At 38.5% G+C, this 26,058-nt stretch overlaps 1 protein-coding gene across 4 annotated transcripts in view; it reads right to left on the reverse strand.

The window, feature by feature from the left end:
• The window catches only part of LOC143150042 (protein kinase C-binding protein NELL1), a 108,566-nt gene that overhangs the window by 20,160 nt on the left and 62,348 nt on the right, over nucleotides 1-26,058 (reverse strand). For all 4 annotated transcript variants that reach the window (XM_076318043.1, XM_076318048.1, XM_076318053.1 and 1 more), the window contains exons 2-3: nucleotides 12,696-12,914; nucleotides 889-1,039 (exon numbers count right to left, since the gene is read on the reverse strand). In XM_076318043.1, the coding sequence (XP_076174158.1) occupies nucleotides 889-1,039; nucleotides 12,696-12,914 (370 nt within the window). The remainder of the gene's footprint in view (nucleotides 1-888; nucleotides 1,040-12,695; nucleotides 12,915-26,058) is intronic.

Consider the following 26,058-nt stretch of genomic DNA (forward strand, 5'->3'; position numbering starts at 1 on the left):
CTATGAATGTGTATCCAAAAAATCCTTGGTCGTGATGAAGAAGATGTTAAGTCGTTGATGCTAACTAGAAAATACTCTATCAAACGCCAATTTTGATGAAACTTTGCACAAATGTTCAACAGTTCAACCTAACAACTATGACGTGTTTCGTTGCTGCTATTTTTCGACTTTTGAGACGAAAGTATTCTTTGCATCGGAGCCGATTTTATTTCCGACCAAATAACTCATAGCCCTAAAACTATCAACGATGAACGTAATTCCACGACCTTCAAATTAAAAAGAGACGAAGGCAAATCACTTTACGAATATAATAACTCCTTTACCGAATATTTCGGCAAAAGTATCGTTAATAATCTAATTGAAAAAAAAGCTCGAAATAGGTCGAATTCAAATTGCAACGTTTAAGTATGTACATTCGATTAAAGCGGTTGAAAAATATTTCGACTAAAAGTTCCACAGTTTTTCGAGCTGTGTAAATTAACCGAGGAAAAAGAAACTATTTTTCAAATTTAAACTCGATACACTTTTCAACGTCTTCTGTAGTGTCCTCGTTCGAAGTTTCGTAAAAATCGGCGTTCGATAGTTCGCGATACTCTTGGTATAACCGAAGCACCGATTACAAGTCTTAATCCACTGTTGCGCGAGTGCACTCCACCTGTGACAGGGTTCGCGCACACGTATCGCGTCGCTGTTCGTCATTGAGCGGTCGTTTGAAAAAGGAACTAGCGGGACGGAGACAAGAGAAAAAGGAATCTGAACATTCGCGGAGCTCGATCACGTATTTCGTTCACGCATCGCTCGAGTTCCAACGCGTTGTCCGTTCGAGTCACTTTGAATTCCGGAGCGATGGGAGAATCAACGGGTGGAATGAAATTACATGCGTCGTACCTATTGTTCCCATGTGAAAAGGCGACGATCGTCCCGGAATTGGCCTCCTCCTGTCGCAGAGCGGCGGCTATAGTGAATTCCGGAACCCGCCGGAGTAGCGTGGCCGCTCGTTCGAAGCTCGCCTCGTTCAGTCGGAGCTCCCTCTCCTCGCCTGCAGTAGTAAAACTCAATGATTCTCGCGTCCTAGGCGATCTTCGCGCGCGACACTGGTACTGACAATCGTACAGTGATTAAACAACACAGTACTTATTTCTTTTTTAACGAATTCTTACGGTTGGACCATTCTTTATAGTAAAGAGGACGTTTGGCTCGTTTCGAGTGGACGATTTTCGGGGATTACGGCAACTCTTGTAAATTAATTAAAAATTTGTAATTGGTAAGGTCCCACAATCTGTATCATAGTCTTCTGTTCCCATTGTAGGGCATTGGCGAACTAATAGGTTGGAATTCTTACGGTTGGACCATTTTTTATAGTACAGAGGACGTTTGGCTCGTTTCGAGTGGACGATTTTCGGGGATTACGGCAACTCTTGTAAATTAATTAAAAATTTGTAGTTGGTAAGGTCCCACAATCTGTATCATAGTCTTATGTTCCCATTGTAGGGCATTAGCGAACTAATAGGTTGGAATTCTTACGGTTGGACCATTTTTTATAGTACAGAGGACGTTTGGCTCGTTTCGAGTGGACGATTTTCGGGGATTACGGCAACTCTTGTAAATTAATTAAAAATTTGTAGTTGGTAAGGTTCCACAATCTGTATCATAGTCTTCTGTTCCCATTGTAGGGCATTAGCGAACTAATAGGTTGGAATTCTTACGGTTGGACCATTTTTTATAGTACAGAGGACGTTTGGCTCGTTTCGAGTGGACGATTTTCGGGGATTACGGCAACTCTTGTAAATTAATTAAAAATTTGTAGTTGGTAAGGTTCCACAATCTGTATCATAGTCTTCTGTTCCCATTGTAGGGCATTAGCGAACTAATAGGTTGGAATTCTTACGGTTGGACCATTTTTTATAGTACAGAGGACGTTTGGCTCGTTTCGAGTGGACGATTTTCGGGGATTACGGCAACTCTTGTAAATTAATTAAAAATTTGTAGTTGGTAAGGTCCCACAATCTGTATCATAGTCTTATGTTCCCATTGTAGGGCATTAGCGAACTAATAGGTTGGAATTCTTACGGTTGGACCATTTTTTATAGTACAGAGGACGTTTGGCTCGTTTCGAGTGGACGATTTTCGGGGATTACGGCAACTCTTGTAAATTAATTAAAAATTTGTAGTTGGTAAGGTTCCACAATCTGTATCATAGTCTTCTGTTCCCATTGTAGGGCATTAGCGAACTAATAGGTTGGAATTCTTACGGTTGGACCATTTTTTATAGTACAGAGGACGTTTGGCTCGTTTCGAGTGGACGATTTTCGGGGATTACGGCAACTCTTGTAAATTAATTAAAAATTTGTAGTTGGTAAGGTTCCACAATCTGTATCATAGTCTTCTGTTCCCATTGTAGGGCATTGGCGAACTAATAGGTTGTTCAATAAGTTTTGTCGTTCGATGAAACTTATTGAACGGTACTGTTCGATGTAGTACTGTTATCGAACGATAAAACTTATTGAGCAATTACTGAACTGTTCAGTAAGTTCTATCGAACGACAAAACTTGTTCAACAATTTAGTATACTCCACGATTCTACCTAAGAGTTACTTTTAACCGTTGCAATATCTGCGATTTAGGCGATTACGGAAAAGACCACGCCTACGTCTAAATGGACTTTGGATAAAAATTTTATTATTTTAACGTACCCTTCTTAATTTCTAAGAAAAGTTCTACCAAAGGTATAATTGCGCAATGCAAAAGTTTTGGATGTGAAAAGATCCGAGCGTGGTACAGCGAAGTTTGAGGCAATCTGATTCTTCCTAATCACAAAATACTTATAAATACATTTTCGGACTTTATATTCTCGTGACAACGACGAGTCAATCTCGAACAATCTATTGTTAATTATTTTTCGATTTGTACATTTCGAGTCATCTTTGTAATACACACGACATAACCTATAAACATGAAATTAAGATTAGAATGGTAAATATTTAAGTGAAACGATGAAAAGAAAATGGCGATGTCAAATTACAAGAAAAAGTATGTTATACAATAACAGTGAACAAGATTGAATAAGAATAAATATAAATGTAACGGTTAGAATATAATAATAAAATATGTGAAATGTAATTCGAGCATATGGATCAAATATGAATCGAAACTCAAAAGTTAGGTTATTTTATTAATTTATCGAATTCGATCGTCAAATAGTTTAGAAGCAATTTCTGCGAAAATTGATTAAAAGTTCCACTACAATCCTTAATTGCGGTAACAATTGTGCGGATGTACCACAAACTTCAACCAAGCCTGTACATTATTTAGGTCCAGTGAGTTCGGAGAAGTTCACGGAACACTCACTGTTCCGTTCGGCGACAAAAAAGTTTGCAGATCTGCGATGTAGGTCAGCCGAAATTTTTGGGGAGTCGCATCGATTTGTCCGATTCGCACTGTTCGTGCTCACGGTTACGCAATCACCGTTGACATGGAAATTCGATTGGCCGCAGCATCCGGCTCAATTTCGGAAGAATTTTTCGTCGCTAACGAACCGAATCTTCGTGCGCTTCTCGAGCGAAAAATTGAAACTTTGATTTCAAAACTGACCGACAGAGACTTCATTTTAAATTTCTCGCGCACAATTTGGAAGAGAAACGATATATTTGCGAAACGGAGATGTCAAAGATGGCGTCAAGGTGAGACTAATGAAGTTTATGAGATTACCGTAACCATTTTTAAAATTTTTAACCGGTTAAAGGTAATCGTGAATTACTTTTCATTCTAACCTAATCCTCGCAATATCAACGGTTAAACGATCGCGAAAGAGATCAGGCCTGGGTTCATACATAATTTGAGCTTGCACAAACATTTCGAAGAAAAATTCTATTACTTTGTCGTATATTTATTAACACTTTCGCGTCGGCTCTTTATAACATAGTCATATAGAACAGTCGTAAAACATTAGTAAATAAATGTAGAACGACGAAGAGACGATAAAAGAACCAAAAAAGTTAAGTCTCGTAGCAGTTATTTACATTAAGAAAAATTCTATTTGAACACTTCGATTGGCCATACGTAATTTTTTGAAATTCCTGTAATTTCCAATTTCGTGTAAAACCTCATGGTTCGTAATCAACGATATTTGATGTAATAATAAATCGTTCGATGTTCATTTCCAAGAAAAGTTGTACTAACGGTATACCAGGTTGGTCAATAAATTTTGTCGTTTTTTCCATTGTAAAAGAATACTATGACACTTGAACATTGAACAATTGTAAATACACGAATGAGTCGACAGATCCATACGAAACTTATCGAACGACAAAACTTACCGAGCAACCTATTGATTGCGCACTGTAAAAGTCCCTACGGGTCCGAAAAGACCCACGCGCTGTCAGACCAGATTTAAGACAGAGACGTACAAAAGAAACTGTGACGTCTATTTCGAAAACCTCTGGGAAAACGGATCCACCGTGTAAAAATAATTCGTCCCGAGAGACTCGATTTGACTTTTCACCTAGAACCGAGTGCTTTCGAATTCTCCGCGGTGTCACCTGTAGAACGCGCACAGTCGATCGACGCTCCGTAACGCGACACCCTCTCTGTATACGAGAGAACATACTCTATTAGCTCGCATAAGACACGGACGATAAAGTTTCGTTTAACGTGTCATAACACCGCGAGATCCCTCCAACTACTCCCCCACGCCCCGTCACCTACACCCCCCCCCACCCCCTATCGTATGCAAAACGTATCCATTGTCCTTCGATTAGCCACGGCGAGCCGGGTAGAATTAATTTTTGACTTTCCCTCCCGTTCCTCCGTGTCGATCGTGCGGCGAACCGTGTAATCCGTCTCGTGCAAACGATCGGGGTCTGCCGCTCGAATGCAAGTGCAAACAGCCCCCTTGGGACGGAGGTGCGTGGCCGAGTATAAAGTGCACCCGCACATGGTCGTCCGCTGGCTGGCTTCCCGTTGGACCACGCGACGCCATGAGTTCCTCGCCTCGAGTTTCAGACACGCCGCGAGCTTAATAAAGCAACCGGAGCTGGGTGGAGGGGGGAGGTTAGAGGTAGTTGTATTAAACCGACGGCTCCTTGCACGAGCTCGAGGACCATCGAACAGGGAGACCGTTTCTCGAGCCACGAGCCGAGTCCGATCGATTATTCACGTCCACGGTTGATTACAAGGTAATTGCGAACCCCATCGAGGAGTTCGGTTCGTGGGTAATCGTTCCATGCGAATTGGCACACGTACCGTTGGCTTCTGGCGTGGCAGCCACGCTTCGAACGAGATTCGATCATCGACTAGACATCGACGACCTTCGCCACGGTGAATCGTTGGCAAAGAATGGGACTCTCGCGCGACGAGGACGTTGTCTATTGGGTTAGTTGGACAGGGTACTCGAGAATCTCGATCCTTGGGAGTGAGCGCGGTAGTAGTGGATTTCGCTTCAAATCGGGTTTGGACATCGAACAATTAGCATTCGATGAATTATTAACAAATAATGGGAGTGTTGTGTAATGCCAAGTTACTTATTGGTTTGGTTAAATAGAACAATCGGATACCTTGGTCTTTGGAGGAAGCTATGTTTTTACTTAAAATTTGGTTTGGACATCGAACAACTAGTACTCGATGAATTATTACCAAATAATGGGAGTGTTTGACGTCAAGTTACTTATTAGTTTGGTTAAATAGAACAACTGGAAACCTTGGTCTTTGGAGGTAGCTATGTTTTTACTTAAAATTTGGTTTGGACATCGAACAACTAGCACTCGATGAATTATTAACAAATAATGGGAGTGTTGTGTGACGCCAAATTACTTATTGGTTTGGTTAAATAGAACAACTGGAAACCTTGGTCTTTGGAGGTAGCTATGTTTTTACTTAAAATCCGGTTTGGACACCAAACAATTAACGCTCAATAATTATTAGCCAAAGAATGGAGTTGTCGTGTTACGCCAAATTACCTATAGGGTTAGTTAGGTAGCATACCAGACACCTTGACCTTTTAAGGTAACTATGTTTTTACTTAAAATCCAGTTTGGACATGGAACAACTAGCACTCGACAAAGTATTGCTCGCTTAAAAATGGAGGTAGCAGAAACTTTGGTCTTTGTAGGTAACTGTGGGTTTTGTTCAAAATCGAATTTGTACATCAGCTACATTTCACCAAGTTGTTTGTATTTGATGAATTGTTTCCAAAGAATGAGATTTTCGTGTGACGCCAAGTTACCTATTAAGTTAGTTAGGTAGGGCACTCGGACATCTTGATCCGTGAAAGTAACTATATTGCACTTCAAGAGCTAGTACTTGATAAAGTATTACCAAAGAATGGGATTGTCGAGTGACCTCAAGTTGCCTATTGAATTAATTACATAGGAATTTCAAGTATTGGTAAAGATATCGAACAACATATTTATTTTAACCCGTAATAGCTACGTTGCTTATCGAGATCGTTCAACTTGATCCTATACATAGACACGGGCTTTAAAAATTTCCTTAATTAAAAATTTGTTTCATTCAAAGCCTGTATCTATATACATTCCAGATTGGTTTTAGCCCGAGTCGTCACGATTAATTAAAGAAAGTGGCTTCGAAGATTGAAATAACTTCGAGAATAATTAACGAAAGAAATTTCGTACCCCATGTTAGCTGAGCACCGGTGGAGATTAATCAAGAAACAAAACATTGAACTGGCATGCAATATTGGTCGAGTGTCTGTAGGGAAGAGAGAATTTTCAGACTGGTACCCACCATTAACTTAGCATCTGTGAAGATAGTCAAAGAGAAAGTTATTCGTTTCCGAAATAAATAGCGTAGAGATTAAATCAGCCGACCCTACTGAGGGGTCCCAAGGGGTCACCCAATTCCAGGACCAGTGGGCTGGTTCCCTGCTGAACTACAAAGGGGGATCGCGAAATCTTGTTTTCCATGTTCGGAGAAAACTCCGCCACGTGTCGGTGTATATCGTTCGTGTCCTTTGTCCGATGGTTAGAATGGGTTCCCTCACGAAGCTCTTCCAATTCGAACAGAATAAACTGAATTTTGGGGATGGTTCTTCCTTGATCAACTATCTGAAGAAATATTTATCGAGGGTGGACACGTCATGGGAAGAATAACAGCGGCGAGAAAATGCTGTTTACTGCGTATTTATTTATACGGAGCGCATACACGCGTTTTGTTTACGGGTAACGAACAAATTTTTGAAATATCATCGAAAGAAATCATTTATTTTCAAGCTAAGAGGAAAAGAATATAAGAACAAGGCTTTCTTGCTACGCGACTCGAATACTTTGCCTGAGATTTTTGGAGTACCGTAAAAAGGGACGATTTATTTTCAAGAGCGCAACGAAAAAAATAATAAAGGAACAAGAGTTGAAATAAAACAAATTTTTGAAATATCATCGAAAGAAATCATTTATTTTCAAGCTACGAGAAAAAATATAAAGAAACAAGGCTTTCTTGCTACGCGATTCGAATACTTTGCCTGAAATTTTTGGAATACCGTAAAAAGGGACGATTTATATTCAAGAGTGCAACGAAAAAAATAATAAAGGAACAAGAGTTGAAATAAAACAAATTTTTGAAATATTATCGAAATAAATCATTTATTTTCAAGCTACGAAAAAGATAATAAAGGAACAAGAGTTTCTTGCTACGCGATTCGAACACTTCGCCTAATATTTTCGTCGTTCTGTATATATTTACAATATTTCCTAATTCAGTTCAAACGTTTGAATTTCTTAACAAGATATTGCGTCGTTAAAGAAAAATTGCTTCGCAATTTTGCATAAATTAATCTTCGTCCATCGCATCAGCAATTAATACCTAATCGTTGATTCTCGGTTCACGAACTCTGTATTGTACAGAATTCTGCCTCGAAAAATATTAACATTGGTGCACACTATAGTTTATATTTATTTTCGTGCACGATTATACGTTCATATTACATGTTTACAGTTTAACGATACAAACGAGAAGAAGAACTGGCGAGAACATTCGTGAATAAACAAAACACGTGCAGACTATACAGGTTTATGATATACCGGGTGGCTGGAAAATCGTAATGCAACCGGCCAGGTGGTAATTCTTCGTAAAAAAATAAAAAGAAAATGTGTTGTACAATTTTATTCATCCGAGGTTTCATTTTCGAGAGAATCAAATTTGAAATTTGTTACTTTTACTCAAATTTATTACTTTAAAAGTATCGTTGGAAATGTCCTCCTCGTTGTTGCACGCACAACTACACTCGACGAATTAAATACAACCGAATCGATTGTAACGTGTTATCATCTTTCAGTCACTATAGTACTTTCAGCAGATGCGTTGTTACATGAATGAAAACTCGGACGAGAAAATTACATACGTAAGGAAAGCACCCTCAGTTATAGTCAACCCATTTTCCACCAAGAACCTGCAGACGAAATAAGACATTATATATATTACATTTTTGCTTCGCTCTCTTTGCGTAAACTTATCCCCTGACCGGTCGCGCAACAATTTTCCATCCACCCTGAATATTGGTGGTTCGAAAACTATTATTGTTCCCGTCCGATCGATTAATAACTCGAACTCTCGATCATGTTCAGCGACGTGTTTGCAACTCGCCGAAGGAAGCAAACTAAGAGCTAATTCAAGCTTGAAAGGAAGCCATCACCGTTTGCCAGAAACTCGGCAAACGATTCGCTGGAACAATACCAACGATTTCAGACCACGGGAACTCGCACGAAGCCAACGAAGGGGGGATGCAAAGGGCTGCAGCGAATGAAAGAGAAGCAAAAAGAGCGTTCCCTTCGTTTTCGATGTTGCAAACCGCAGAGAACGTTCGGCTACTTCCGCGAAACCATCGTCGGAGGGTGCAGCCAGGCAAGGGTGGCCCCCGGTAATTGAAATTTCTTTCGGGGAAACCCCTACTGACAGCCACCCTTGCCCCGACTATCCCCCCCTCCACCACCACTAAACACCCCCACCACCACCGCTAGAGTGATTCCACTCGCTTTTCGCGGACGTTGCACCGTCGCCCACGCTTTCAGCCTGGCTGCACGTTTCTCTAATACCGATCGGCTGCATGAAAGCATAGGGGATGAGAGGATGAGAGGGTGCAAACGTTTACGTAGCGGGGGTGGAGGACCCCGTAATTGGATACGCGATATTACGCGCGGCAATTCGAACGGGAGAGAGAGATTCTATTTAATATCGAGATATCAATGGCGCTGCCTCGCTCGGTGCGGAACGATTTGTCGCTTGGAAAAAGTGATTCGTTCGACGATGAGTTTCGTACCGAAACGGAGGAGTACTAGTGAAATGGAGTAATAATTTTAACAATACCTCGAAGCGGTGACTGACGATGAAACGATTCGAATATGTTGGATATAGTATTTGAAATGTCAATTTTTGTCGATGGAAATTGGACAATTTTCTTAGAATCTTAGGAATTGTACTCTTGACAGTAATTTGTCGAAGACTAACGATAAAACGATTCGAATACGTCGAATATAGTATTTCAAATGTCAATTTTTGCCGATGGAAATTGGACAATTTTCTGAGAATATTAGGAATCGCACCCTTGACAGTAATTTGTCGAAAACTAACGATGAAACGATTCGAATATGTCGAATATAATATTTGAAATGTCAATTTTTCTCGACAGAAATTGGACAATTTTCTTAGAATCTTAGGAATTGTACCCTTGACAGTAATTTGGCGAAGACTAACGTTGAAACGATTCGAATATGTCGAATATAGTATTTCAAATGTCAATTTTTGTCGACGGAAATTGGACAATTTTCTTAGAATCTTAGGAATTGTCGATGACTAATGATAAAACAGTCCAAATATGTCGAATATAGTATTTGAAATGTCAATTTTTCCCGACAGAAATTGGACAATTTTCTTACAATCTTAGGAATCGCACCCTTGGTAGGAATTGTCGATGACTAATGATAAAACAGTTCAAATATGTCGAATATAATATTTGAAATGTCAATTTTTCCCGACAGAATAGAACAATTTTCTTACAATCTTAGGAATCGCACCCTTGGTAGGAATTGTCGATGACTAATGATAAAACAGTTCAAATATGTCGAATATAATATTTGAAATGTCAATTTTTCTCGACAGAAATTAGACAATTTTCTTACAATCTTAGGAATCGCACCCTTGACAGTAATTTGTTGAACACTAACGATAAAACAGTTCCAATATGTCGAATATAGTATTCCAAATGTCAATTTCTGTCGACAATCATAGGAATCGCACCCTTGACAGTAATTTGTCGAACACTAACGATAAAACAGTCCAAATATGTCGAGTGTAATGTGTCAATTGCTAATTTTTATTAACAAAAATTGAAAGATATTCTTACACTCTTAGGGATTGCATCTTTCACGGTACTTCGAGTCGAAGAGTAACGTTAAAGCGATTCGAATATGTTGAATGTGTTATTGCAAATACTAATTTTTCTTAACGGAAACTAGAAAATTTTCTTACACTCTTTGGAGTCGTATCCTTGAAAGACATTCGATGTTTCACGAATCGAACAACGAACAAATTGAATGGTATTTGAAATTATCGTTATTGTTAAATTCCTTTGGTACGTATAAGTTTGGTGTATTATTACATCCGAAGTATTACAGTGTAATACCGAAATAACCTTGAAGAGATACCAAGAAGTAATCGAAACGGATATTACCTCAAAATTCGAAATAACATCGAGGAAATCGATATTCAACATCGAGGTAATCGATATTCAACATCGAGGTAATCGATATTCAACATTGAGGGAAATCCCTCCGAAGGTCTACCAACGGAAACGATGCGCCGACACTGGCTATGAAACTGACCTTTCACAATATCGATTAATCGCTCGTTATGTAACCATCGCGTTCCAACTGATAAGCAGCAATTGTTTTTCGAGTTTATTGCTTCATTGATTCGTTCTGCTTCGTACGATAAAAGCAGGTTGTGGGGAAGCGTTTGTGTATCACTCTTTCGCAGACACAAGTATAGTACAAAAAAATTATACGCAGAGCATCTTGATTACCAAAATTTGTTTAAATGTACTAATAAGGATATATCAACGAATACAAATACAATTCTCGAAACGCAGGTAGACGTTAAAAGTAGAAAAGTATTGCGCGAAAAACTTACACCGTGATGTAATTTTAATTTCTTTTCTAAATTTAAATATTAATCGCAATCGAGTTTTATGTCAAGAAAAAAAAAACGTAAAATGGACTAATGGATCTATAGATGTTTAAAATAAATTTAGAATAAAAAATAATGGTGTACGAATATTGAAAAATATATCACCGCTAAATTTACAACCATATTAATTTTCTCAATACAAGGCTATTAATTATTAACAGAAAGAGATTTCATAATTGAATAATTTCACCTCACGTTGGTTAAGAATATAGAAAATACAAAAATTCGTTAGAAATCATTATAATTATGTACTAAATATTTGAAAGTATTTAAGAACTAAAAACATTCACAACATCAATGTACGATTGTTTGATTAATTGTTTAATTTTGTTTTACGTTCGACCATAATTGCACATTATATAAAATCATTTTTAATTTCAAAGACTATTAACCAGATACAATATTGAATTCATGAAAAAACAAATTTTGAATTTTTTAAGCAATCGTAGTTGTTTGTTATATTTTTCTCGCAGGGTGTGATTTATGAAAAGAAACTCAACTTTACGACTGGCAATGATTATTGACTAGAATAGTCAAGAAAGATTGCTCGCGCTAGAAACGACCCTCCAATATGCAAATAAGGCTATATTCGGGTTAAGAGAAGCCCGCCGAAGCGGTTTCGGTTCTCGTCGTGAAATTTACTGCATCGCGTACAACCTGCACGCAATACTGACCAACACGATTGTAAATTGTACGAAAATAATTTATTCATTCTGTCGAAAGCGTCCAATTTTAATTTTTTGCGCCGCGTGTACGTGTGTACGTGTATGCGTATAAATGGTGCATTACCAGAAAAAATATGGCCCTTAAGGAAGAACATCGAAAGACATCGATGAAAGAAAGCGCTTTATAATGTGTTCTATACACTCATATACCCTATTATACCCTTGTAATGTGTATTGTATACTGAATAAAAGATAAGACGGTCCTCGATGTTTCCTCACGTGAAAACCACGTGACTCTTTATCGTATGTAGTCACCAAGTTAGAAACAATCAACGATACACCGCAATGCGCAATATCTGGCACCAATTTGCGATGTTTTTCTTTCGCAAAATATTATAAATCTAACAGCAGACGAAATTGAAACTAAACAAGAAATGAAAAGGTACAAGTAAAATTTATTATGCAATGGATCGTTGCTCGATAAGTTTTGTCGTTCGATAAGAAACGGAGCTATCAGGTTCGTTTATATTTTTCCAAAAATGCTACTACTGTTTGATAAACATGCGTGGAGTTTCGTGTATATTTACAGTTGTTCAAAATTGAAGCGTCGTAATATTTTTCACAATGGAGAAAACGATGACACTTATCGACCAACCAGTATTTTTTAATTCAACGAATAATTAATACGCATCGTATCTTCGAAAGTTTACCGCGTGAACTTTGCGAGTAAAACATGTAGCCAACCATAGAATTTCTGTTTCTCATAGTTACGAATAGACATCAATCTGTAATCGATTTTACTTTCTACGGGGAATTTGGAGGACATGAAACACTTACCCTGAAGATAATAGGCTGGCTTTAACCTAACCAGTCCCGGCACCTGTGTAACACCCTGCCGCGTCGTGTTGTGCAGCTGTAACGCTGCCAAGAGGTCTATACCTCCTCCAGGATCGCTCCCCGTCCTGGATCTCGTGCCCAGAACACCGGTGGTTTCCTCTGTGACGCCAACAGTGGCCACCGCCGTCTCTTCCTCTTTCTTGTTTGTCGTGCCAGACACTGAAAAACAAAACCGAAACCGCTCGTTAACACGTTTCGAACCGTACACAAACACCAATTACAGAAACGATGAATCCTTAACCTAACCGTGGCCAATCGAGGGCTACAAACATCCTAATTGTGGACGATTGGTAATTTCGAGGGTTTCAATTATGAACCATCGAAAATTTGTATAACACAACGAAACATGATGTAGGTGAAACGTAACTCCCTCTCTTACTGAAGTGCCCATTCGGAACGTTACGTTTTGACAATAAAAATTTTCATATTCGAAAATACACAAATATCATTCAACGATCCGAAGAATACTTTGCTTAATATATTTTACTTCTATATATATGTATACACAAACACCAATTACAGAAACGATGAATCCTTAACCTAACCGTGACCAATCGAGAGCTACGAACATCCTAATTGTGGACGATTGGTAATTTCGAGGGTTTCAATTATGAACCATCGAAAATTTGTATAACACAACGAAACATGATGTAGGTGAAACGTAACTCCCTCTCTTACTGAAGTGCCCATTCGGAACGTTACGTTCTGACAATAAAAATTTTCATATTCGAAAATACACAAATATCATTGAACGATTCGAAGAATACTTTGCTTAATATATTTTACTTCTATATATTTGTATACACAAACACCAATTACAGAAACGATGAATCCTTAACCTAACCGTGGACAATCGAGGGCTACAAACATCCTAATTGTGGACGATTGGTAATTTCGAGGGTTTCAATTATGAACCATTGAAAACTTGTATAACAATCGATTCCTTTGAATTCATAATTGAATGATAAATTTCTTTAACCCTCGTTGTGCCATTTATGGGTCTTTTTAGACCCAGAGAAACTTTTGCATCACTCGGTTGTACCGTTAGTATAATTTTCTTTACAAATTAAATAAAGTACGATTGAATAATGAAATTTTTATTTCAAATATTTCTGCAAATTAGGTCAAATTACGAGTCTGTTGGCACCTAGACTTAGTGTTTGTACTACGAATACACAAAATACTATAGGTGATATATTTATGTTCATAATTTCTACTTTGCGTTGTTAGTCGAGCGATTAATATTTTGATTAATCGTTCGATATCATTTTTTGGAATGTCACCTTCAACTTTCTTACGTAGAAGCACGCAGTTCGTTGCGCGTATCGCTTAACGGGCATTTAAACGGAATTAACGAGCTGTAACAACATAACCTTCAAATGCTCTCGAGTACGAAACATGATGTAGGTGAAACGTAACTCCCTCTCTTTCTGAAGTGCCTGTTCGGAACGTCACGTTCTGACAACAAAAATTTTCATATTCGAAAATATCATTGAACGATCCGAAGAATACTTTGCTTAATATATTTTACTTCTATATATTTTCACCTCCCTATATTATATATACTATATATTATTTTACTTCATATATTTTACTTCTATATATTTTCACCTCCCTATATTATATATACTATATATTATTTTAATTAATATATTTTACTTCTATATATTTTCACCTCCCTATATTATATATACTATATACTATTTTACTTCATATATTTTACTTCTATATATTTTCACCTCCCTATATTATATATACTATATATTATTTTACTTAATATATTTTATTTCTATATATTTTCACCTCCCTATGTTAAATTTAATAGAACGTATTACTTGGTTGTACAGTATTCCCTTTCAGATTGTCACATACTCGAGAGCAATCCGGTGATATAGTGAGAGGGTTGTACAATAAGTTTTGTCGTTTTTCCCATTGTAAAAAAACTACTGCGACACTTGAACTGTGAACAAGTGTAAACATACGAGCGAGTCGAGTGATCTACACGAAACTTCACACACGTTCACCAAACAGTAGTAGTACCATCTTTCGAAAAATAAAACGACGAACTTAATAGCTCAATCTTTTATCGAACGACGAAACTTATCGAGCAAGCGATAAATTTTACGACAACTCGAGTACGAGCGTGGTGCTTCCTTCGTCTCCGACAATCGTTTCTCAGAAACAACGCAGAAACACGCCGTATACCTCGTGTTAGCGGCTTCTCGCGATAAAGCTGGAAAACGCGAGAAACGAGCGCATCGAAACCAGTCCCTCCGAAGTTGTCGCGTCCCTTCCCCTCGAAACGAGTCGAGCTCGAGTAACAGAGCCTCTACTCGAAGAGCAATAAAGTTCAATGGCGATATTTCCACTCTCTCCCCTGAAAAAATGCTAAGAGGAGTTCAAGGGGCATCCATCATCGACGCTATCGTCGAGAGAACAGCGAAGCCAGAAGAGATCGGTACCGAAAGAAGAGCGATAAGGAGAGAAGAAGGGACAAGCAAGGTAGTCCTCTCGAAACGCGGTAGTATCGATCGACTCTTCACAGTCGACGGTCGTTATCGGCCTTTCCGCGCTTTTCCTCGTTTCCGTGAAGCCTTCAACCCCTTCTTCGACCCCACACCCACCCCCTCCGTATCCACACCCCCCGTTCACCCATCCTCCCGTAAACACCACTCCGCTTTATCGGATCGGTCCCTCCTGTATATGAAAAATCCATTTCGCCTCTGTCGCGTCGAGATCACGTAACGATGATTGAACCACCTCCTCGTCTACCTCCCACCCACCCTCTTCGCCACACGTGGAAAAAAGCTTTTCTTTTTCTTTTTTCTGCCCCCTCCCCCTCCCTCTCACCGACAACCTGCCAATATCCTTTTGTCTGATCGCCAATGGGCTGTCGCGGATCGAACGACAGCAGTTGACCGCGCTAATAAAAATGTTCCCCGTGTTCTCCCTCCGAGGTACTCCGAGCGATGAAATCAAGTCGTGAAATGGAAAAAATATCGAGCGTTTCGTTCCACTTCGATCTCTCGTTCTTCTTTTACCGATACTTTTCATTCACGAAATTGCACGGCCGCGAACTACAGTGCACACGTAGTATGTCAATTGTTCGTCGAGACACGGGGGTGCTCATCGTTCAGGAAGATGAACGCGACTGTTATCGCTATCGAATTTTATGGATAATTTAAAATCATGTTCGGTATACTAGCCGGAATTACCTTCAGTCTGTGATCTGAAATTATTTCCGGGATTGAAGTTATACAGACGGGTTCGTTTAATTTCACCATCTGGAGTATCCCTCGTTTGTTTCGATTATATTGAAAAGCGTTCCAGACGAAGGTTAAATGGCTCGAAGGGAGATATAATTCGGTGGCATAATTTCTTTCATAAGAGGACGTATCAAGAGCATAGAAATTTTGCTTTAAATGGAATTATATATCTTATTTATCTGCAAACGTGGGCCACTTTATCGACGAATACAAGGATGTGTAGATTTTCAAGGTCACCAGAAGTCGTATAAACAAAATTTGGTACAGTGTAATTAGAATGTCACAAATTTCGTTCGTGCGATCTTTGGTGACCTTGAAGAATTTCACATAGTGGATCAATGTATCTGTCGATAAAATGGCTATTGTTTGCAGATTAATAAAATATATAATTCCATTTAAAACGAAAAATTTGACTTTCGTGTATCTTTTACGAGTCTTCCAATGAAAAAAATAATTACACCAAATTATATTTCACTTCGAGCCATTTAACCTTCATCCAAAATATTTGTAATGTTGTCAAAAATAAACGAGATATTCTGGTTAATAAAATTACTCAGGTAACTCAAAATTACGTTTTTGAGCATACTTCTCAAGTATTACATAAACGAGAAAAACAGTATGGATTCTTCCAGCCGAAAGTAACGCTTGTGAAAAGTTCCTCCTTTGCATTAAAGTTTGGAAAATTATTGCCATTATTTCTGCTCAAAATGTGTACCTTATAAATATATAGAAAATCGCGAATAATGGAAAGCACTTTCGAATAAAAATGGCACTAAAAAGCGAGGCAAATCCACTCGGATTTAGAAGCTATAATTATTCGTATTATTCGGTGAAAAAAAAGGGAAGAAACATTTAAGAATTCCCAATCTAATAATCCTGACTTATAGGGAGACTTAATTATCCATTAACCGCTGCACAGTTACCGGTCCCTAAACGACGATGGAATTAACGGTACAGTCTCCATTTCGAGAGGCACGAGTCCGAGCAAAACGTGAACAACATCGTGGCTCTAAAACGGTCCGCGAAGGCTCTTTTTCATTGCGTAACGAGCGAGGGAAAAGAGGTGCCGCGGAAGGTCCGTGTCTCCTTTCAGCCCTGGGGACAATCAAGGATTCTGCGGCCGGGACACTGTGAACATTAATCGGGGCAAATCGTCTGGTAAATTAATGGCATTGCACGGTTGCATTCACGGCTAAAAGCGGTCCGTTGTGCCAAACGCATGCCTGCTGCATCTTCGATCCATTGGCGTAGACTTTTTTCTTAATTTCGTTCCTGTCGCCATTCATTCCGTAACGTCTCCAACACTCGTCACACTGTTTGTCTCTCGAACTAGCCGGTCGTGTCGGTCCGCAAACGAAATTCCCTCCGGCCGCGAATCGAACCTTACGTTCGTGTATACAGAGTTTCGCAGATCGTGCACAAACAGAAGAAATTGTAAAGTGCGTGTGCAACTTTGCGAGAAAATTAAATACGAAAGCCTATTTGCGTGGACTCGATCGAGTGGGTTGTTAAGAAATATCATAGGGGGAGATTGCTTTCGGAGAGACAACGTTAGATACTTTCTTCCGACTGTTTTTTTTTTTACTTGTTTATATCTGACGATCTATACATGTTTCACGTTTAACAAATATTTACAGACAATTTGTGTCGCGGGCAACAGTCTTTGCATATACAGGGAGTCTTCGTGGATAAAGTGATCAGTGTAACTGGGTGCAGATTATATCAAATTCTCTCGTTTCAAATTATTCAAAAGTTTGCATTTCGATCGATCGAAAAATATTAACGACGATGTCGTCAAAAAGTAACATGCATCTACCTATTGTTTGTTACCTGGAAATGATAGTTTAGATACTTTCTCCACAGTTTCTTTTGGTGTAAATAGGTGTATCAAATTGTCTCGTTTCCAATTATTCAAAAGTTTGCATTTCGATCGATCGAAAAATATTAACGACAATGCCATCAAAGAGTAACATGCATCTACCTATTGTTTGTTACCTGGAGATGATAGTTTAGATACTTTCTCCACAGTTTCTTTCTGTGTAAATAGGTTATCGAACAACTGTACCAAATTGTCTCGTTCCAATTATTCAAAAGTTTGCATTTCGATCGATCGAAAAATATTAACGACAATGTCATCAAAAAGTAACATGCATCTACCTATTGTTTGTTACCTGGAGATGATAGTTTAGATACTTTCTCCACAGTTTCTTTCTGTGTAAATAGGTTATCGAACAACTGTACCAAATTGTCTCGTTCCAATTATTCAAAAGTTTGCATTTCGATCGATCGAAAAATATTAACGACAATGCCATCAAAGAGTAACATGCATCTACCTATTGTTTGTTACCTGGAGATGATAGTTTAGATACTTTCTCCACAGTTTCTTTCTGTGTAAATAGGTTATCGAACAACTGTACCAAATTGTCTCGTTCCAATTATTCAAAAGTTTGCATTTCGATCGATCGAAAAATATTAACGACAATGCCATCAAAAAGTAACATGCATCTACCTATTGTTTGTTACCTGGAGATGATAGTTTAGATACTTTCTCCACAGTTTCTTTCTGTGTAAATAGGTTATCGAACAACTGTACCAAATTGTCTCGTTCCAATTATTCAAAAGTTTGCATTTCGATCGATCGAAAAATATTAACGACAATGTCATCAAAAAGTAACATGCATCTACCTATTGTTTGTTACCTGGAGATGATAGTTTAGATACTTTCTCCACAGTTTCTTTCTGTGTAAATAGGTTATCGAACAACTGTACCAAATTGTCTCGTTCCAATTATTCAAAAGTTTGCATTTCGATCGATCGAAAAATATTAACGACAATGCCATCAAAGAGTAACATGCATCTACCTATTGTTTGTTACCTGGAGATGATAGTTTAGATACTTTCTCCACAGTTTCTTTCTGTGTAAATAGGTTATCGAACAACTGTACCAAATTGTCTCGTTCCAATTATTCAAAAGTTTGCATTTCGATCGATCGAAAAATATTAACGACAATGCCATCAAAAAGTAACATGCATCTACCTATTGTTTGTTACCTGGAGATGATAGTTTAGATACTTTCTCCACAGTTTCTTTCTGTGTAAATAGGTTATCGAACAACTGTACCAAATTGTCTCGTTCCAATTATTCAAAAGTTTGCATTTCGATCGATCGAAAAATATTAACGACAATGCCATCAAACAGTAACATGCATCTACCTATTGTTTGTTACCTGGAGATGATAGTTTAGATACTTTCTCCACAGTTTCTTTCTGTGTAAATAGGTTATCGAACAACTGTACCAAATTGTCTCGTTCCAATCATTCGACGTTTTGCATTTCGATCGATCGAAGTGTATGAACCAGAGGTAACAAGGAATGTCGAGAAAAAAAATTCGGCGAGCGGCGTAAGTAAAAATTCGCGTCCGCGCGGCCGGAGGAGCATCAAAAGAATTTCCACGAGTGGCGAAAGTGGCACATGTCTCATCGATTCGCCATCCCCGAGACCGAAGGGTTAACGAACCGACGCGAATTTCTAAAAGGCGGCGCCTATGCTCGTCTTAAGAGTGGCGCGCGCGAACGCACACACTCGCGCCCACGGACCGCGAGAGGCACTTTCCTGTGTCCGAAAACACGCGCGATTGTGTACGTTGTGCGTGTGCGTGTGTGTTTGCGCGCGCGCGCCGCCCGGCGTCGGACGAAACAGGATGGAATGGAACGGTGGCAGACTGCCGGGCGTCGCGACGCCCGCTATCGAACCGTACTCGGTATTATCGTTTCGAGTTCGAGACCGGGCAAGAGGGACGGGCAGAGGGGTGACGAGGGTGGGCGAGCTTGTAACGCGAAGGAGTACCTGGAAATCCAAGTGGGACAGTGGTATCTTTTCGATGAGATCGGAAAAGTTACCCTGAACGTTGGATTGCGGAGAAATAGGATTGGTGTCTATCAATCTCTACTCGAAAAGAATTTACTTGAAATTGGACGGGTCCTTAATAATTGTGGAACAATTTTAATGTTATTGTTATTACGATTAGAATTATTGTAGGTTATTTTTAATGTTATTGGAAATAAAGTAGGATAGACCTTGGTCGAGTAGTACTTTTCTCTATCGATGTAGGAATACTCCGATAGGGTGACTATGATTTTAATATTATTATTATTATTGTTTGCTTATATATGATAAATATAATACAGTATAATACAATTATTGTTACACAATAATTGACTAGTTACTATTATTATATAATAATCGACTAGTTATGATTACATAATAATCGACTAGTTATGATTGCATAATAATCGACTAGTTATGATTACATAATAATCGACTAGTTATGATTTCATGCAATATTTGACTAGTTATTTTTTGGTACAATAATTGACTAATTATTATTTTCCACGATAATCGATCAGTTATTATTCTATACGATAATATTATTATCGAGTATTACATGACACATAAAGACGATACGCAGTATACTTACATATGATAGGAAAGTACGTATACTTAAAATACCTTTGGTAAATATTTATGCGAGTAGAACTCGTTAAACACGACAACGTGATTTGCGAAGCCGAAAAGAAACGTGGTTATCAGCAACGGTCCAGTGTTAATTTTAACCCCGCAACTAACCTCAATTTATAGAATCTGGAATTCAACAATTGAGAGAACAAATCTATTCGCTGTGCCAGCAGTTATTTTTCCATAACGAATTCGAGGTCTTAATTGCACGATGCTGAACGCAGTTCAGAATTGACAATGTATATTGCGATGCGTGATCAACGTAAGCTACGCGCAGCCCTTTAATGAAAACATTCCGCACGCGAGGATGATGACCTCTCACTCGCGTTCTCGCGCGTGAACTCTACATTTATCATTCATAATGCGCCCCTCGGAACAAGTAATCCGCGGTTATAACCGTCATTAGCGCTATCGAATTTTGCAACAGTTGTTAGTACACATTGTAAATCAGTTGTTACTGTTTAATCGGATACGAACTTACAATTGAGTTGCTGTACGCTTTCAACACTTTGTTATCAGTACGAGACAACATAACTTTTCCCTCTTCATCTCTCACAAACATCTCATTACACGTAATATATTTATTTATTCAATTTAAAAAGTTGCACACACTCGGTGGCTAATTCCACGCTTAAAGAGAATACTTCTATACAGGATGTTTATATTATTAGTGTTCAAAATTTTTCTTTCAAATGACACATAAAAATAACGTCAAAGAAGAACATTTTACTATTTTTCACAAGTAATAAGGTAGATCGAGTTTTGAAATTTGCAATAAATATTGAACGACGAAGAATATATTAATTTGTTTAAATAGAAAGCTATAATTTTCTTTTACATTATTCGAAAATAGTTGTCGATATAATTTCGATAAAATTGGATACGAACGACTTACCACTTACTGGATGAATTTTCTTTTGAACCTTTTTCAAAAATGATTGATAACGAAATGTTTCGAACGCTACCAAAGACAAAATTTTTCAATTCTAGGTAAAACATCGAGTAACATTTATTTAAAACATTTCATGATTCTATAAATAGATGTTAATTCTAAAAAGACTACTTCGATCGATTTTCGAGAGGGTGTTAGACACTTCTTTATACGCACCCTCTTAGACGCTTCCTTGGCAAAAGCAGACACGTACCTGTGTCTGACACCTCCAATGTCTCGGGAAGTTCTCAAATTTATACGAAAAAAACAATTCCACCCCCGAAGATGCTCCCTAAGCGAGTCACAGATCCCCGAGTGCAAATTCTCGCTGTAGCCTCGCGAGGGAAACTTATTTCCAAGGGAGCGAGAGAAACCAGGCACGCAACGTGCCGCATTTTTCATTCATCGCGACAAAGGAAAGCGTCGACGAATGCCAGGGACTGCTCGAATCGATACGACGCCGACGGTCAACCGGCGTGTCCACCTAGAAGACCCGTCCTCGTGGTGCACGACTCCATCGATCGTTGTTGGAGCGCGTTCCACGAGTCCGCGCGATCGCGGTCGCAGTCCGAGGGGGTCGCAGCCCGCGGAACGACCGATGAATTTCGTTAGATACGCACGTAACACCGACTGGACGCGTCAGAACCCGTCGATCGAAGGTTCACGACTTCCTGGAAGGAATTGTTCAGCTGTCGTCGTGCATCACGCGACAGACGATGGTAATTATCGTTGTTAAACGATGAATTGGACTTACGCGAACAGGGAGCGCTAGGTTTCTCGACCGTGAGGTACCGTTGGGAATAGTAGAAAATCCTTCTGAGTGGAATAAAGGTCGAAATTTGGACATTTCCTCTCTTTTCAAGGGATCAGTGACTAATATATGTACTTTTAGAAATTGAAAAGAATTGTCCTGGAAGGAATACAGATCAAAATTTTGATCACTGAAAGAGTTCTAAACAGTAGTTGAAGGTAGTGTTTCAAAACTGTGAAAAATTGTTTTAAGAGATCCTGGATGTCAAAATTTTTACTTTTCCTCTTTTTTCAAGGGAACAGTAACTTCTATATACTTTTAGAAATTGAAAAGAATTGTCCTGGAAGGAATGCAGATCAAAATTTTGATCACTAAAAAAGTTCTAAATGATAGTTGAGTGTACTGTTTCAAAACTGTGAAAAATTGTTTTAAGAGATCCTGGGTGTCAAAATTTTTACTTTTCCTCTTTTTTCAAGGGAACAGTAACTTCTATATACTTTTAGAAATTGAAAAGAATTGTCCTGGAAGGAATGCAGATCAAAATTTTGATCACTAAAAAAGTTCCAAATGATAGTTGAGTGTACTGTTTCAGAACTGTGAAAAATTGTTTTAAGAGATCCTGGGTGTCAAAATTTTGACCTTACCTTTTCTTTGAAGAGAACAGTAACTAGTCTATGTACTTTTAGAAATTGAAAAGAATTGTCCTGGAAGGAATGCAGATCAAAATTTTGATCACCGAAAGAGTTCTAAACAGTAGTTGAAGGTAGTGTTTCAAAACTGTGAAAAATTGTTTTAAGAGATCCTGGATGTCAAAATTTTTACTTTTCCTCTTTTTTCAAGGGAACAGTAACTTCTATGTACTTTTAGAAATTGAAAAGAATTGTCCTGGAAGGAATGCAGATCAAAATTTTGATCACTAAAAGAGTTCTAAGTAGTTGAGTGTACTGTTTTGAAATTGTAGAAAATTGTCCTAAGAGAGAAAATTGTTCTAATAGATCTTGAATGTCAAAATTTTGACCTTTCCTCTCCTCTGAAGGGAACAGTAGCTGCTCTATGGGTGTATTTTTGAAAATTGAAAAGAACTATCCTGGGAAGAATGCAGGTCCTACCGATCCATTACTGGTTATAGATCACTCTTTATATCTCTCCTCTTTAGCTTCTAACATTAACTACCCTGTCGTACTTTTGGAAGTTGAAGAGAACTATTCTGCATGGAATGTCCAATTTCTAAAAAATCTGTCAAACTCTTTGAAATATTGAAATTGATTTTGATTTATCATTTCGTCTAGCCGATGCTGAATTACGATATTGTATTATTTCATTTGAATAATTTTCTATATTTGAATGAAAAACACTATAATATTTTCATAAAAATGATGCATCATTTGAAAGTTCGTCCGAACACGAAACTTCCTGGAACACGTAATTAAACGTAACTCACCCAATTGTACTCAGATATTGATTTGCTTATTCAGCACGCAATTTTGCTGAAGCCTATTAGTTTTATCAGACACGATAATTGCACAAAAATTCAAAAGAACATTAATGAACGAAACACGCAGGGTACTGAAATATCAGTGTCCGATTCTTATCGGTTGCTCGCAACGATAATTAACGACTCTTCAATTATAATGACGATTCAATCAATATCTTCGAACGATTTGGATTTATATCTGCTGTTTCAATTATTTTCAATTATTTACCGTAACGACGAATGAAATATCTTTGAAAGACCAACGTTCTTCAAATATTTATTAATCGTCAGTAACGACTTGAATACTTAGGATACTATTTATCAATAACTTCCAATTATTTGCAACGTCGATTAAGTAACTTTTCAATTAGTCTCGACGATTCGATAAGTATTTAATAACTCGTTTTTCGATCACTCGTGTCAACAAATTTAACCGGAGTATTTGAATTAGGCGTACCGATTCGTTGCCTACTTAAATTGCTACTTAATAACTCAACGATTTATATTTGCTATTCCAATTATTTTCAATTATTTACCGTAACGACGAATGAAATATCTTTGAAAGATCAACGTTCTTCAAATATTTATTAATCGTCAGTAACGACTTGAATACTTAGGATACTATTTATCAGTAACTTCCAATTATTTGCAACGTCGATTAAGTAACTTCTCAATTAGTCTCGACGATTCGATAAGTACTTAATAACTCGTCTTTCGATCACTCGTGTCAACGAATTCAACCGGAATATTTGAATTAGACGTACCGATTCGTTGTATACTTAAATTGCTACTTAATAACTCAACGACTTCCGAGCGTTGTCTTGAAACTTTCGATCGATATTTTTCAATTATTCGCGTCGACTCGAATACCCAATGCGTCGCTCGCTAACTCGACGACATTCAAACCATCGACTTCGACGATTCGTACTCATCGATTACTCGTAGTGACTCAATCGGTACTCACTCGTGGCTGCCCTGTTTCGCGTGTGCGGACTCCCATGTTTCGCCTGACAAGTGAAGCTGACCGGTGGCAGGAGCAGCCAGCACAACGCGGTCCTGATCAGCACCGCGAACAGGATCGACATAACAACGAATGTTCCCTCGGCGAACTCAGGGCAACCACTATCGGCGCTGACTCTTTCGATTCGACTGACACGCCAACAACCACTCACGATCGGGTTTCCACGCGTCAGAGCGCGAGTGGCGTGACCGATCGCGCCGAATTTCGCGCGATCATTGAAATTTCTCCCCGAGAGGACACGTGAGAATTTCCGAGCGTAACGATGCCCACCGGATATCTAACGTCGATGGAATTACGCCGTGCCGACAAAAACAACCTACTCGCACGAGGCACTTTTGTTCGATCATCGCTTCACGAGGGTCAAGGTCGTCGCGATTGTTTCCGTTGCTCCGTAACTTTCAATTACTTTTACCTGATCCCCTCCCCCGAACTCTCCCCACCAATTCTTAGCCGGACGCTTGTGTTCGCTCGTCGAGTCGAGACGAAGTCAACTGGCCGCTGAAGGCCACTGGCGAATACCCACCCCCACCACTCTGCCTGGCCACCCCCACTACTCCCTCTCGCTCCGCGCGAAGCCGCGGAGAGGGAATGTAACCGTAACCTAGATCAGATTCGATATTCAACCGTGTACAAAACGGTGACTGAAACACGTATAAGATATTAAACAGTCTATGTTCTTGGGTTTGTTATTATTATTGTTTAAGGTTATTATCATTGATTAGAATAATTTACCGCATTGGATGATTTAGGGAACGTGGTCGAATCCAAGTACAGTGAGTAATAAAAATATTTGGACAGTAGGGTTGGTTTGATTTTGAAACTGTGTATCATACTTAATTATTGTATAGTTAATTAAATTGTATCTTAAGATGTTTATTGTAGTTTACAAGTATCTATTTATTTAATTTGATTAATAGAATTGTACTGTACCGAGGATTAAATATGATCATACTCAATTTTCGCTTTACAAAAATATTGGAACACTTACTCCGTTTCTTAATTTTCTTGTAAATACTTAGAATACTACTTTCTCAAAAATTCTTGAATCGAAGCATAGAGTAGGTTTACAAACACGAGTGTATTTTAAAAACTCACTTTTAAAGGATTGTTTAGCCAGTACACTGTCGTTTGGAAAAATCTATAGCAAAAATAAGGACGTGAAAAAAAAAGACAGTAACAAATATTGACGACCGATTTAAAAACGAAGATAGTATCGAAGCGCTTCTGCAATGCGGACAGCCTACTGTACTTAATGACAGAGAGAGAAGGAAAATTGTACGCGACATAAAAATTCTCGATCGAATAATCTGATATTAGTTGCTCAATTTCGAGAAGAAATTGTAA

Source organism: Ptiloglossa arizonensis, chromosome 1, assembly GCF_051014685.1.
Source record: "Ptiloglossa arizonensis isolate GNS036 chromosome 1, iyPtiAriz1_principal, whole genome shotgun sequence".
NCBI lineage: Eukaryota > Metazoa > Arthropoda > Insecta > Hymenoptera > Colletidae > Ptiloglossa > Ptiloglossa arizonensis.